The sequence below is a fragment of the Vespa mandarinia genome, chromosome 8 (genome assembly GCF_050613455.1).
Source record: "Vespa mandarinia isolate Hongniang chromosome 8, ASM5061345v1, whole genome shotgun sequence".
Taxonomy (NCBI): Eukaryota; Metazoa; Arthropoda; class Insecta; order Hymenoptera; family Vespidae; genus Vespa; species Vespa mandarinia.
In genome coordinates this window covers 7,853,528-7,870,000 of record NC_140817.1, presented here as the reverse complement: position 1 = coordinate 7,870,000, position 16,473 = coordinate 7,853,528, and the positions used below count along the sequence as shown (strand labels likewise).

Here is a 16,473-nt window from a genome sequence, read left to right as displayed (position 1 = left end):
TTCCCCTTTCGTCTGTTTGTACCCTTTCCTTTGATTGGGGTAACTGATCTTCTCGATTGATTATTCATGGTATTATTTTCATAAGAACATGGTAACGTATGCATACTCAGATCCAAAGGCATTAGCCTCTCCTGAGGTTCTTGAACTGGTAAATTATTTGGTAATTGATAGCCAGAAAATGTTTGATTGTAAGGCATAATTGTAGACTGATTATCAACATCCAAATTGTTGACCATGCCGTTGACCAGACTACCACTGGTCATAGTAGAAGATGAAGGATTCATGATAGTTGAGTTCGTTGTGGTAACAAGTGAGTTTGTAGGTGAGTCTTGAGGAGATAGCGTTACCATTTCCGATCCTATATTTGTTTGTTCAATATTCGATCTACGAACAGTTCCTTCTTTCTTTTGCACTTTAGACTTGTTTTTTGGGCCTCGTCTGGTACCATAAATATCAATAATTGGTAATGGATTAGGCGAACCATCTGCATTTAGTACCATCGCAGGTAGATGAGTATACTTCCTTAAATGCAATTTAAGGGAATGACAATATTTTGTTGCATAGCAACAATCGGCACACCTATATTGATAAACATTCGAATGTGATTTTAAATGGCTATTAAGCATTGACTTGTTCACACAAGAATAAGAACACTTATCGCATTTGAACGGTTTCGAACCAAAATGATTTCTCAAATGATACTCTAAGTGATGTTTATATTCTGTAACAAATGGACATTTTGGGCAAGTTAATAATTTCTCTGCTTTTATATGTCTGCGGCTATGTTCCCAAAATTCAAGTTTCGTTAGAGCGACGAACTGACATTGTTTACAGCGAAAAGTTTTTATTCTTCCCTGTGAGTTCACTCGCGGTACTCGAAGTCCAGGTTCCTCAGATTCTTCAACTTCCGATCTTTCTCCAGGATTCGGAGAAGTTTGACTGTTACCCTCTCGAGACGATCCGGGAACGTTTATGTCAGTTGATTCATTATTTCCATTATCTCGCATTTCCTCCCCATTGCCATAATGATTAGACAGATGTTCCGAAAAACTTGATCTGGAAAATAATAGCATGTTTAAAAAATTTATTATTACTTTATTTTGTACTGAAAACATGTAATAATCAAGAAAACATTCCATTTTATACTTATATTATCATTTTTAATTAATTTCTTATACATAGCTTTATTATATAACAATATTCTTTAACGTACATATTTAAACTTATCGTGCCACAAATGGGACATTGAAATGCATCTCCGTTATCGGAGGTGGACTTGACAGCATCAGAAGCAACATTCATGGCCATTTGAGAATCATCGGTTTGTCCGTGTTGATTGAATTCGCCAGGTACTCTACACTCATTAAACATTTGTTGTGGACTATAATCTGAATTATTAGATTGGATATTATTCGAATCCTGTGAAGTTGAACTTCCAGGCGATAAGCTGCAATTTGGTGCTGAAAAAGATCCTCCGCTCATAGGAGACGTTGAATTACTTGTGTAATCTCCTGGTGACATCCCCGAATCGTCGTTTTTGTCTTCAACCGCTTCCTCTTTCTACGATGAAAAAAAAGAAGAGAGAAAAAATTAGCAGCTTCTTTTCGATGATCGAGAAAACTCCATTGAAGACAGAAAAGCGACATTTTGTCGATTGAGTAAGGGGGAGTTTTGCGAACGATGAAGGGTGAGAGAGTGAGAAGGGTAGGTACCTATGTATGTGTGAAGGTAAGTGTACGTGAAAGGTTACTAACATAGGACAATAAAATAAGAGAAAAAGAAAAAGATAGAGAATGGGGGATTCAGACGATTACTCACCACAGTTCTGTCTGTATTAACCCAACCGGGCGTGGTTGAGGAATGGTGGGGATGTTCATCTCTGATGATTTCTTGTTGCTGTTGCTGTTGTTGTTGTTGTTGTTGTTGTTGCTGTTGCTGTTGCTGTTGCTGTTGATTCGACTCCCGTACGACAGATTCTGCATTTTTGCAATTCCCTTTCATTTTAATTTTCTACGTGAAACAAAGTGAAATTCCCAATTAATTGGATATGCGTTTAAGCGACGTGTTCGAGGAAATAACTGTTGGACAGTAAAATCATATCTTCGCGAGAAATATCAAGTATATCACATTCTGCGTATCACTTTTTACGTATACGACTGACAATATTAAAAGAACAAGGATGTTAGGTCAAACCCGTAGAGAATTGAACATCAGTCTACACGAGTACTATAAACAATATAGATGACAAGAAGAAGAGTGAGATTTGGTATTTGTACAGATTGTACAAAGTTCTGCGAAAAAGGGTAGTGAATAACCTGAAGGCTAAACCTACGGGAGACCGTATATAATCCGTAGGTAAATTTTCAATTAAATAGCTTCAAAAAGCTTTCTACCGTACCTCTTCCTTCCTCAGGCAAGGGATACTAAGAGAAAGAAAAAGGAAGAGTAACATCGGTACGTCCGGTTGATTTATTCAACTGGAGCAACTAACGGAAACGAAGAGTAATGCTGGGGTACGTACCAGGTCGAAATATTCCGCCTTTGACTTTTCTCGAGTCTCATTGTCCTTTACATTATCTACGAAACAGTGTCATAAATAAAATTTCGACAGCCTTTTGTGACGTTTTAAAGTAAAATAAATGTTAGAAAAAATTTTCTCAAGTACAAAATTAACATCAAATAAATCCTTGTAAAGAAGCACGAAGGAATATATAATTTTTAATCGCATTTTATTTCTTAACATCGAGATATCAAGAAATAAAGAGAAAGAGAAAACGGATTACCTTTTGTTGAGTTATCACTTCCACGACTAGAAAATTATTTTCTTTTACAAACGAAATAATAGAGATGTCGAAACGAAGGTTAAACCGAATGTCGAATTTTCGTAAATAGAGAATTTGTGGCAAAGGGACGATGTAAATGTATGCGTGAGTGCTCGAATATAATTTCAATGACTAGAATGAAGAAATGGCAACATGGGCGGAAAAGATACTAGCAAAGAGAAAGAGAGAAGAAACGAGAAAGATATAAGATATCTCCTCGGATATTTGTATAAATTAGTTGTCCTATGTCGAACTAGCGAATTAACAATATACGGTTCGTATATACGACCGATGAGGAAAATATTTGCAAATGATCGTTAATATCCTTGAAAAAAAAACACAAAAAAAATCTTCCAAGCGTTATTTAATGTCGATCAAGTTTTTTTAATACAAAAGAGTACAATGGGCCAAAATGAAGTAACAGACGAATTCGAGATAGCAAATTAACTTTGAAACATTATCGATTAGAAAATTTTTGCGAATGATCTTTCCGATCTAATATCCATGTACGAATGGTTCCCCATTCTTGGAAATACATATGTATATCTACGTTTCTCAAGAAAAATTTAACAAAAAAAAAAAGAACTTTGATAAACATCGTCGCAAACTCGTCTTATTTCAAATGGATTATAGAATATGTACGCACGATCAAAAACAAAGTCAAAGTTAACTTAGTGAAAGACGTACTTTTGTTCTGTTTTTCTAAATGTTCTTTTGAATTCTAAATGTAGGTAACTTGAAATTTGACGAAACGAGACGTTAAGAAAAAATTCCGTCGGATTTAGAATTCTTCAAAAAGATATTCTTGTGATCAGATTGATGATAGTATTTTTCGGTCTAAGGATCGCAGAAAAAAATAAAACAAAAAAAAATTAAAAAGGTAAAATACACCTACCATTCCTTTGTGATATAAAACTTGGTTTTCTTTCACTTTCGCAATAAGGGAATCCTTAATCGAAGAATTTGCTACTATTATTCTTTCTCTCTTCTTCTTCTTCTTCTTCTTCTTCTCTTTCTCCTTCTTACTTAGCACCAACGTAGATATACAAAACGAGAGAAACACAGAGGTCATCAATTTCCCTTTGAAAATCACTATAGTAATTTTGCCTTCGTTACATGGAATACTATTACACAAATTCGTATACACTCACACACACAAGCACGTACTCGATTTTCTTTTCTTTTCTTTTCTTTACCTTTCTTCTTTACTTCCTGCTCTCTTTACTACAAGCTCGCACTTCTAAGATTGAAAGTCGAATACCGAATTATTTGAGGGTTCAGAGTTACTTTATAAGATGTGAGCTCCCTTCCCTAACGCACTTAGCTCCTCCAATCACGAGCAATCTTTACGGATTCATAGGCTCACTCGTACCTACCCCACTCCGGAACGTCTTTACCCCGCCTACCCTTGCTCAGTGAACTTTTTGCGAACAGTTTACGCCCCGAATAAAAAAGAATCCGTTAAAAACGAAACATTCCATTCCAGTTACCGTTGTTTTCTATGTAAAATTTCCAATAATGTATAATCCTTTTACTATTTCCAATCATACTATAAACATCTCCTTCTCTTACTTTCCTATTTCTTTTTTTATTTTGTTTTCACTATTTTTCATTATATTAATGTTTATTTTCGATTTTAATCAACTTTCGAAACTAAAAAGTTTCGTTCGATAAATTTTTTTCTTTATTGCAACGTAAAAATAATAATCTTCTATATTAATTAATTAAATAATACATACTATATATATGTGTATATATATATATACATATATATATATACATATATATACATATATACACATATATAACATATATACATATATATATATATATGTATGTATATATATATTTGCATTGTTCTTTTTATCTGTCTTTGGCTGTCTTCAAAGATGTGCTCAAGTCTTCTGTGCTTTGAAGTTATGTCAATGTAATATATTTGCATAATTGTTTTTGATTAGAAATTAATTTATTATCTCGAAAAATTTAACTATGATATATCTATTTAATTAAATATAGTAATTCGCAATTTATTGGAGTTCGAGTTTTAATATATTTTTATATAATATTTTTATATAATATATATATATATATATATAACAATATTCGTATTAATAATATTTTTATATGATACATACATATATATCATCGTATTTATATGTTTCATTGTAAAAGAAAAGAACTAGTTGAATATATCAACTCGGTTCTAGAGATTCACATCTATGATATAGGATCTAATGTTAGAAAATCATTGTAAATTTCAAAGGAATAAAACAAATAAAAAATATTCTCTCAACTTCAAGGATCCAAACTCACAGGATCCCAAACTGATTCTATTCAGCAATAGTTATAAATCATCGTTTAATGTTTTCGTCAAGGTTTTTATGTATAAAAAAATAGGGATTTCAGGCTTATGAAGAAAAAAATTGAAAAGCTGATAAAGTTTCATCAAAAAATTTTCCTTAACCCTTCCTTGTACGTAATCTTTCCATCAAAAAGGTCGTGTCGTATTTCGTGGCCAACTTCTCTTTCTCTCTCTCTCTCTCTCTCTTTCCCACTCTCTTTCTCTCTCTCTCTTTCCCTCTCTCTTTCTCTCTCTTTCTTTCTCTCTCTCTTTCCCTCTCTCTTTCTCTCTCTCTCTCTCTTTCCCTTTCTCTTTCTCTCTCTCTCTCTTTTCCTCTCTCTTTCTCCCTCTCTCTCTTTCCCTTTCTCTTTCTCTCTCTCTCTCTCTCTCTCTCTTTCTCTCTCTCTCTTTCTCTCTCTCTTTCTCTCTCTTTCGCTCTCTCTCTCTCTGTCTGTCTTCTTTCTCTTTCTTACATCTGTCCATTCACAACTTTTTTTTATAATAACTAGAGGTCAACGATAATTTAATTATACTATGAAAAATCTCAAGATTTTTAATGAAATTGAAGACAGTTAATATAAATATTAGTGTTATAAAATATAACGACATTATAGAAAAAATAATTTGTCTTTTTCTTTTATTCTTAACAATCTCTATTCACTTGAGAAGAGATATACAAAAAAAATTGAATATTACAGCATAGAAGTAGTCGCAATGCTGCTCAGTCTGCAAATTAAAATTTTATACAAGTTACACAAATTATGTTTTTACATGCATAAATTCTTTTCAGAAAATTTCAGAAAATTTACGATCTTCCTCTCCTCGTTAGTTTTTATTGTAGCTGGTTGACTTTTAGAAAATAAATACTCTAACAGCCTTAGTAACAGGGTTACAAGACATTTAAAGTATCCATAAAGAAATTGGTTTTCTATTTTCTAAAAATTCCGTTATTGCTATTCATATTTTTTGATTAATGAGTAACTGTACTTCGCAAGATTAAAAAACGACAATCCATTTTTTTAATTCGTTCATATCACGTTTCAATTTTTATTTAGAAATATTTAAAAATGTACCAATAAAAATTAAAAAGAATAACGTTCAATTTAAATACAATGAGTTCTAAGTTTTCAGTCTACACCTCAGAATAAATTCTGCATTTCTAATCTAAAAAATCGTCGAACTCGAATAAGCATTCCGAAATAATTACTTAAATAAGTCATAGTTAAATTTTTTGGGAAAGAATTATGCGAATATATGAAGAACATCGATGCTTCTTCGAAGCATAGATAGCTTAGCTTTGAACATAGCGAAAGAAAAATAAAAAGAAGTAAACGCATAGCACGCGACGGAGTCAACAAAGTTACCACACAATGATCGACAGTATGTACCTTTTTTACCTGTTGAGTAATAGAAAAGAATAGGTAGGAAAAAAGTATCTAGTAAGTGGTACTAGAGAAAAGATTTTGGTACAAAACCACTCGTTATACGCTATCTGAATCTTGATTATAAGGACCATCCGTACATCAGGAGTCTCTTTTTAGCTAGCTTTCGTTTTTTTCTTTTTCGTTTTTCTTTTTTTCTCTTCGATTTTTTCAAAACCTTCAACTCGAAATTCACACCATTCTCACTTCAATTTTTTTTTTAAGCTTTCACCTAATCTTTTTCTGATGACTTCCTCATACTTTCTTTTCCCTTTAATCATATTTCAGGTAGTAAAACTAATACTAGGAATATAATATGATAAATGACATCAAGTAAAAATTAGAATTTCTACATAACGATTTTATATTATATGAAAAGAAGCGAGATTAAAAAAACTTAAGTATAATTTTATTAATTAATTATATTTTTTTAAGTAGAAAAGAATTCTTAAAAATTCGATGGTTAATATTTCATGACCTTTTAAAGTAAACATTTTTTCTTTTTCGACCATATGATATAATCCTATTACTATAGTTCTATGGATAACCTACCAATGAGATTCAAATACACCATAAAATTTATGCGTTTATTACCTGTCCTTTCAACATTATTTATGATTATAATTCGTAACAAATTATTACTAGTATGCAATTATTTATTAAATAATAATTACCATTATTTTTCCAAATGAATTAAATTTATATGAGTAACCATACTTACTTACCACCTTTTTTTATTACCTGTGTGTTACCTGCAAATCCAATTAGCAATTCCATTCAAAAATTAGTATTGTGGAGTAGAAAGTTATTAAGAAATATTACATTATTAGTTTTTAATCATAAAAAATAATGCACAATAATTATATTAAAATAAATCTCGTTTCTTTCCATCGTTTAGTTAAAAATTCTTCTTTGTGTAAAAAATGAAAAAGGTTTCTAAAAAAAAACGAAGATTTTAGTCATTATCCTTCCAGCTCTTTTAGTGTAAAAAAAAAAAGAAAAAAAAAACGCAATAAGACATATAAAACAATTATACATTGTAACTATAATGTATTGTAGTTTTCCAACGTTACTTCTTAAAAACAAAATTTTTCTTGCACATATATAGTTCTTTATTTATTAAAGATTGAATTATATAAAACGTTGAATTTTTAGTGGTTGGCAGTATAGTGACTTAAAACAAAGAAAAAAAAATAGATAGGACATCGAAAAAAAAAATTAAGGTCAGTCGTTTAAAATGAATCATCGAATATCGAAGAAGTTAAAAATCTCCGAATAAATCGAGATAACGCACGGACGATGTACGCATTTACTTGTTTTACTTCATTTGTTGTCAAATAATCGTTAAAGTTTAGAGTGTGTTTTTAGAAGATATCATGTCAATCGATGTATTAGGGATGCAAACGAAAGTGAACATGATAATAAGATAGATAAAAAAAAACTAGCAATATAGATAGATAGAAAAGCAATTTGCTTTAAAAAGATTGTTTGCTAGACTTTCTATAGAAGAAATACCAATAGGCTTTTTTTTTCTTTCATTGTTTAAAATGTTATATACATACATACATTTATATATTTATGTATATTTCTTTCATTCCCTTAAATGAGTTAATCGATATCACATACATACAAACATACATGCATATATATATATATATATATATATATTTATATATATATAACTAAATATATATATATAATATATATATATAAATACATATATATTTATTTATATAATTATTTATTTATTTAAAATTAATTATAAATTAATTTATTTATTAAGAAAGAAAAATCAAATTATATGATGTATTGAACAAGTTTTTTAAAACTTCACAAAGATCGGTTTTGTTTCTAACATTCTACTTCTAATTATCGAACGGCCACGATCTATGAAGATAAAATCAGCGTGCCAAAATAACTCGTTGGTTTAACGCTTTTTCCGTCTCCGACCATATATGTATAGGGTGGAAGAGAAAAATATTTTTCTGACAAAACTCGTGGAGAGTCTCTCGTCGATGGTGCGGAAGGGGTTAAAACGCAGCTGTTTAAACGTCACCGTAGTACTCCACACACCCACATGGAACGAACGCATAAGAATAGGTTTTTCTGGAATTCTCAGGTAGCGAAATGATCGGAAAAGTTTTTTTCCAAAATACTCGCATCCTGCATTAATTTTTCACGGATTACAAAATATCACAAAAAAGAACTATTTTTTTTTATCATTCCTACATATAAAACATTATTGAAAATTTTCTTTTAATTATGTAATTTATATTGTTATATCGGAAAATAAGTATCACATGTGATCCATATGAACAATGAGTCCAAGCATCCAAAAATGCAAAAGGGGGCTAGAAATGCTCACCCTCGCTACTCCGCCCCTTACCAATCATGGCGGATAAATAACAAGGCTCGCCATCGAAAATATCTATTCTTATTCGATCTCTATCCAAAAATATAACATTGTTGAATTAAAAATTGATCGGTAATTTAAGAAATATTGATACATTTACAAATCCCCGTATTTTATTACCATTGACAAAATGTTAATCCAAATTAAGTACACAATTTTTCAAATAAAATTACTCGTTAATGTTTAATCCTCCTATATGTCTAAAAGAAAATTAAAGTTATCTTCATAAATACGATGAAAATCTAACAAAATCAGTGATACTTACACAGTTTTTAATTTTTCAAATAATCAAAAAGAAAACAATATATGCAGAAAGAAAAAAGATTAAGAAAGAAAAAAATGTGAAATTCAAGGTGCATCTCATACTACCATTGGAAACGAAACGCTCCGTTGGTTTCTCCAAAGGACACGTTGATCAACGAGGAATCCAATTTTTACTTGGGAGCAACGGTCCAGGGATGGAAAAAAGTATTCATCGGAATCTATAGAAAACTTTGGAACGATAGCCACTGGTGTCGATATGGGGATATTGGTGGCCTGCAGATCAAGCTCGAGCGCACAAATGGCGCCCCTCTATAAGGACAAACAACTGACAGCTGACCCACGCTCGTGCTGGGTTGACCCATACTTATGGTTCATCTGCAGACATCACCCCAATGCGTTTTTTTCCTCTCACAATCAGAAGGTATAATGACTCCAGTGGACTTTAAATTCCCTCTCTCTTACTCACTCTCTCTCTCTCTTTCTCTCTCTTCCTCTCTCTTTCTCTCTCTTTCTCTCTCTCTCCTCTCTCCTTATCAACGGAAACGATAAAAACATTTTATTGAATTGGATCCTACCGATCGAATGCGATAAATCTTAGAATTATGAAGGAAATAATGTAACGACGATGCAATCGTGATATCGTTAGTGGATTTAAGAGAAAAGAATAGCCACTCTACCGAGGGTGAAAAAAGCGCAAAAGAAAGCGAAGAACTGTCTATATTCAGTGGACGGAACGATTCCGCGATTTGGCGAGTTTTTCTTTCGCAGACCCCTTGGAATCGTCCTTCATCCCTACCCATCGGCTTTTCTTCCCTTTCTCCTGAGAGCTCTTTTTATGTAGCGGACGACTCAGAGTGAAATAGAAAGAAAAAAAAAGAAAAAAAAAGGGAGGGAAAGAACGAAGGGTCCCTTGAAGGTTTGGCTCGCTCTTTTGAAGCGCGTGGCAGCATCGACACTCGCATACGCTTATAATAAACACACACGGAAGATCGTTAGTCGACTGTCAAGGCCTTACGCTAGATCTGTTCTTGTCTATGTCTGTGTATCTATATATGTGAACACTTATGCATGTAGGTAAGATTGCGCCATGGAGAAAAAAAAAGAAAAAAACTACTCTCAATAAGTTGAAAAGACTCGTCACATCTCAAACAGATTATTCTAGGGGATAGAAACAGGTTTATAAAAAATAAAAAGGTGTACTCTATAAAAAGATGAAGAAAAAATTATCTATCTCGTAAGAAAAAAAATTAAAGAAGTGACGGTGAAACGAGTTTGCTAAGAGTCCATTAAACAAGCGTTCAGATTACGTATAAAGGATAAATAATATTAATTATATGTAGATGTCAGTTTATACATGAGATCGATTCTGTTCTTACTTTATATTGTTACACACTCGAAACTCGCACGAAGCGTCGTTTCAACTCCATTTCTGAAAATCGCAAAATATCACAAGATCAAACTCGATAAATAAGAAGGCTGTTGGGGTCACTATGCCATGGGAGGGGTCAGCCATTGAACAATACCGGGTGCACGACCTTTTCACCCCTAGGTTAATATGCGGGAGACTAAACATTGCTACTGGACAATACAAGATTTATAGATCAGCACATACGTGACCATTGTCCAGAGAATTCGTTCCCTGGCTAAAAGAGATTTTCGAAAACGGTCGATGCAGCCGTTTTGGTTCATCGATGACGTCCATTCGCAATGTCCACCGCCGAGTCGGATTCGCGAAGCCGGATTCGTTCTCTCTACATAAGAGAGGAAAAGACATGGCAATCGGAACCCCATGACCATTTTCCAGAAGAGAAAGGACGGTTTTCTCGCGGCACCCTTCTTTCCACCCTGTCTTAATGACTCTCTCGTTCACTCACCCTCTCTCTTTCTCTCTGCTATTGGTCCAGTCAACGACTGAACGTTATCGAGTTTTTCACGATCATAGAGAAAAATGTAATCGGTTTTATGCATGATTCTTTTCATTGTCCTTAGCTCCACAGAAAAATATTTTCTTGAACGAACGATCGTTAGATATATACTCATGACTTCACGGAAGGTAATAGAGAAAAAAAAGATACATGAAATGTAGAAAATATAATAAATTGAATCGGAAAGAGTAGTTAGCCTACGTTAACGACGTTGCCAATACGTTATCCTATCGATATTAGAAATTAATAAAGAAGGAGTAGATAAAATCGAATTAAATGTCTTTTTCTGATTGATTAAAAATCTTTTAATAAGCTCGTTAACCAATTAAAATATTTTTTAATCGAAATCAAACTCAACCGCAATTTCATGGAATGGAAAATTTTTTTCTGAAAAAAAGAAAAAAAAAATAGGCAACGTATTCGGTTTTCGTTTTGCGGAACAAGGAAGCTGATTTTTCTACGGACCACCACGCTGGCCCGATCATTTTCATTTATAGACTTTTTTGTATCGGCTCCCGAGGGGCAAGTCCGTCCTTGAAGGGCGGAGCGTGAGGGGTCGAAGCACCCTCCTGCATCGCCGCCACCCTCTGTTGGAGTGCTCGAAGAGAGACGGGGTTAAGGGGTCATTGTCGAACGAGAGTTAGAGAGTAAGAGAGATACAGATAGAGATAGAGATAAAGAGAAAGAGAAAGAGAGAGAAGGAGTGAGAGAGAGTGAGAAGGAGTGAGAGAGAAAAAAGGAGAGTAAGAAAGGGAGAGAGAGAGAGAGAGAAAGGGAAAGCGATAGGGAAAGGGAAAGCGATAGAGAAGAAGACAGAGAGAAAGAGAGAGAGAGAGAGAATGAACAAGAGGGTGCGTTGCACGGTGGCCGGAGCGCACGCGTTAATTCTGGCTACTTTTCAAACGTCGTGACCTTACTGGATTTTTTCTTTCCCTCTTTCACAAATTCTCCTTCTTCGCCTTCGTTTTCTCCTTTTTTTCTCTCTCTCTCTTTCTCTCTTTCTCTCTCCCTCTCTCTGTCTTTCTCTGTCTCTTTCTCTCTCTGTCTCTGTCTCTTTTTATTTATTTTTCTCTTTCGCTCGTTCTTTTTCATTCTTTTTTTCTTCTTTTTCTCCTTTTTTCTTTCTTTTTCTTTTTTTTTCTTTTTCTTCTTTGTTACCTACCTACGTCGACACACGATACGACCCCAAATGCGCGCGTGTTCCGATGATTTCCGTTTTCCGCCTCAGCTGCGCGTCGTCGGCCCTATTTATAGAGACATTTTACGTACGCATTCACGATTTTACAAGGAACGCGGAACTTCACGGACGCACACTGCCACTTCATTTTTCTGGAAAATCTCATGCTTACGTATGCACCTCAGTGTACGTACATACATCACACAAACGAACGAACAGATTTTCTCACGTGTTCATCCAACTTTCACATGGTTTCCCTGTTGGCCCTTTTAAGATTCGTGGACTCGGAAGGGTTTTAATCATTTTTAAATAATAATCGAAATTTAAAACTCATTAACTCATAATTACGTACGACGATTTTGATAATGATAATCAAAGTTTCGTATGCATTTATCGATATTTCCAATGCAAAATAGATGCTTAATATCTTTTCATAAAAAACTTATGTGGGTTGACAATGACTCCTCAAACGATCGATCGATCGTAGGATGTGTGAATGCCAGCTGGAAATTTTCTTTCATAAGATTTCCCTTACTTCACGATGCAACCTTTTTGATTTGTTGCAGATTCATCGAGTCAAACCGCGTTTAAACGCTGTTTAAAATGAACACATTTCCAAAATATTGAGGACATACCTTTTGAGTCTATGTTTTTAATATACTTCGTTCCCACCCACTCCCTCCGTACTACAGTCATTTGAAAAAAAAAACCATTGCAAATATTCACCTCTAAAAAGCGAGCTACTTTTTAAAAAAGATTTCGAACATTACAATATTTTAGTGATAAACAAATTTATACTCAGCTATATTAAATATCATACACGAGCTATTATATCCCTTCTTTAAATGTGAAGCTTTTTCAATGGAGAAGACCTGTTGAAGGTAGAGAAGTTGAAAACATTTTTTTATCTACGATAGTCGAGCTCCTATTACAAGCCACTTACACAATGGGTATCAACCTGTCGAGAGAAGGGGAGTTTTTTTCCTATCGGCCCTATTAGGTACGCCTCTATATAGGGGAAGGGTGTGTAAAGCCCCGCGATTTCGTCGACTTTTTATACCCGATTAAAAAAAAGCTGTTTAGCTCGAGGGGAAATGCAGGTGAATATTTACCTGCGAGATTCACGCTGCGAGTCTTCGTAATCAATTTAAATACATACGTGATAATCATACATAAACATCTTTCCATTTCGATAGAATATAAAATTAAGTAACCAAATGCAATTAAATATTTTTTCCATTTTAGAAAATTTTTTTCTAATCATGAAAAAAATTACAAGAAGTAAAAGGTAAGAGTTCTCCCTGTAACCGTTTAATATTTTCATCTCTCCTCCGACTAGTAATTTTTTCTAACATTTTCACAACGTCCGAAAGGTTTGGAGAAGAACTTCTCCTCGGTCTAGATTTTTTTCTTACGTATCAAGAAAAAAACGGTAAGCATCAGTTTTTCTATGGATTCTAAAGCGAATAGAGGAAACATTCCACGTGAAAAATTTTTTTTTCATCTTTTTGAAGAGAACTGTACGAAAGAGGGAGTCAAGCAAGAAATTATTTTAGCGTTTTGCAAGAGCATCTTTTACGAGATATAGATAAAAAGTACTTTTGACAGACAATTCAAGTCCGTGAATACTTTCCTTTAGTGAAAGCATCGCCAAAAGAAAGGGTTGAAAAAGTTCTCAGGTATACGTACTAATCTCTCGAAGAAGAACGCGCTTTTTCTTCTTTTTATCTCTCTCTCTCTCTTTCTCTCACTCTCTCTCTCTTCCTTTATCCACCCACTGTTCAACTCGCTGAAAAAAATCACTGCGCCAACCGACTATCCGCTTTCTCGTTCGTTCTTTTTATAATCCCTATGCAACGCTTTACGAAGGTCCCGTTTTTATTGCAAAAACGCATAGATTGTTATTCTTTTTTTTTTTTGACATGGAAAATGCATTCCGTTGGTAACCGCTGAAAGACTTGAAATTATTTTATTTTCTAAGCTTTTTTTTTGTTAACAACGTGTATTATCTTTAGAGTGACGAAAAACAAACGATGAAAAAAAACGACAAAAAATAAGCCACAAAAAAATAAACGTGGAAAATATTTTTTACCGCGCGTTTTTTTATGTGCAATTCGTATCCACTTAAACATATAGATAAAATAAAATTAAAAAAAAAACATGGGAAATTTATAAGAAATCAACCGCCGTAAAATCACGTAATCGAGAACACGTTGCCCGTCGCAACCATACCCACTTCTTATTTTATCCCGAACCAAAACGTTACCACCCTTCTACAACCGAACTTCATAAACACATACATATATGTATATATATATATATATATATATATATGTATAAGGTATGTATGTATGTATCTAGGACTTCTCGGTCCCTACCAACGACGCAACACAGTGCAATTAAATCGTTCGATGAGATTGTAGCTCATTTTTGAAAAAAAAACTTTTCTAAATTTTTTCAAGAAATTGAAAAGAGGAACGATATTGAAAGCTATTTTCTTCTTCATTTGTATATATGTAAAGAATGTATTCATTATCATTGTCATTACTAAGAAACTTGTAAACAATAAATTTATTAATAAAATGGTCAACGAGATGACGATGATCGACCATTATTTTTATATACTAAACATACTTATCAAATCGACATTTATACTTCACTCCTTTTATTTACGAAAATTCATTTTTGAATAGATCAAACGAAAAACATATGTGCGCATTTATTTGTTTATTTGTTTGTTTTTTATTTATTTGTGCGTGTGCATGCGTGCGTGAGTGCGTGTATAAATGCGTTTCATGTATATACGTATAAGCATATATCCAATATATAATATTCGTTTAAAAATTTGTCAATCGATATAAAAAGAAATAATTTTCAATAGGAAGGACTACAAGATGCGAATATGAACCGTAATGTGATCGTTCTGTATTCTTTTTAGAATAAGCGATTTCGGTGAAATAAGGAGAAACAAAATTAAAAGAAGAAAATAGAAAAAAAATACGTTTGACGTGCATTACATATTTTAATGTGCTTTTCTCATTCAACTTCATTCTTAAAGAAATTGTTATCTGGTAATATAGAAAAGTAACGAATATAAACGAGAATATTATAATAACCATTTCATATTGTTTCGTATGAATGAGTTCATGCATTCGATATTCGCACGATTAATATTAAACAAAACATGTCAAATGTCAAAATTTTGTAAACATCGAAATAAATATGACAAAATACAATCAAAGAGAAAATTTTTTTTAAAGATTTATATCTATAGAAAAAAATAAACCAAATATTTTTTTATTTTTCTAAGTAGAAACTTTTATCTTTATAAATAGAAATATCTACGATTCGCAAGAAAAATATGATCAAAGAAACTTATGCCGTAAAGGATCCCTTTGAATCTCAATCCAAAGTAGGGTATATATATATATATATATATATATATATATATATATATATATAATAAATATATATATATATATATATTATGATTCAATTTTAATCATACACGAAATATATTTTAGGAATGTTTATATACTAATCAAAATGCTTTATCTTTACAATCTATTTTCTTTTGACATTTGTTAATCGTCACTTTTTAAAGCAATACGAGTACATACGAAACTTTGATGTAAATACGAGGTAATTTTTAAAATAAGTAACATGTTTTGTAAAATGTTTCAATGAAAGAAAGAGAAAATGAATATTCTATACTTGTTACGAATTATAGTTATATAAATATTTTTAAAAATCTTGTTGGATCTTTAAATAGACGCATATAAAAAAATTCTCTTATATTTTGTACTGCACACGATTATTATAATTACAAAAGAAAAAAATATATTCATATTTATAAATTCTATGCATATCTTTAGCATATAAGAACTTTTGAACTTATATACATATATATATCTGTTTTGGATTTAAGGAAGCAGTTGGTAAAGGATAGCCATTGGAATAACATTGAAAAGCTCATCAAAAATAAGAGGCTCGCAAAAAAAAAATTAAAAACACTAGTTCTTCCGTTGTTTCAATTTAATGTAATTTATTTAAAAAGAATTAGCGGGAAGGTATGATATTTCAAATACATTACACAAATACAATAGTATA

General features: G+C 32.5%; 1 protein-coding gene across 2 annotated transcripts in view; it reads right to left on the bottom strand.

Annotated features, from left to right (window-relative positions):
- LOC146872851 (protein hunchback-like) overlaps nt 1-4,096 on the bottom strand; it is a 4,955-nt gene extending 859 nt beyond the window's left edge. The window contains exons 1-5 of one of the 2 annotated variants that reach the window (XM_085658956.1): nt 2,784-2,922; nt 2,522-2,577; nt 1,819-2,010; nt 1,214-1,560; nt 1-1,056 (exon numbers count right to left, since the gene is read on the bottom strand). The exon at nt 1-1,056 is cut by the window's left edge and continues 859 nt beyond it. In XM_085658956.1, coding sequence (XP_085515082.1) covers nt 1-1,056; nt 1,214-1,560; nt 1,819-2,001 — 1,586 coding nt within the window. In that variant the 5' untranslated portion in view covers nt 2,002-2,010; nt 2,522-2,577; nt 2,784-2,922. Of the gene's footprint in view, nt 1,057-1,213; nt 1,561-1,818; nt 2,011-2,521; nt 2,578-2,783; nt 2,923-3,717 lie in introns of those variants that run through there. The other variant, XM_085658955.1, reaches the window with a different exon arrangement.
- Nucleotides 4,097-16,473: the final 12,377 nt, after the last annotated feature.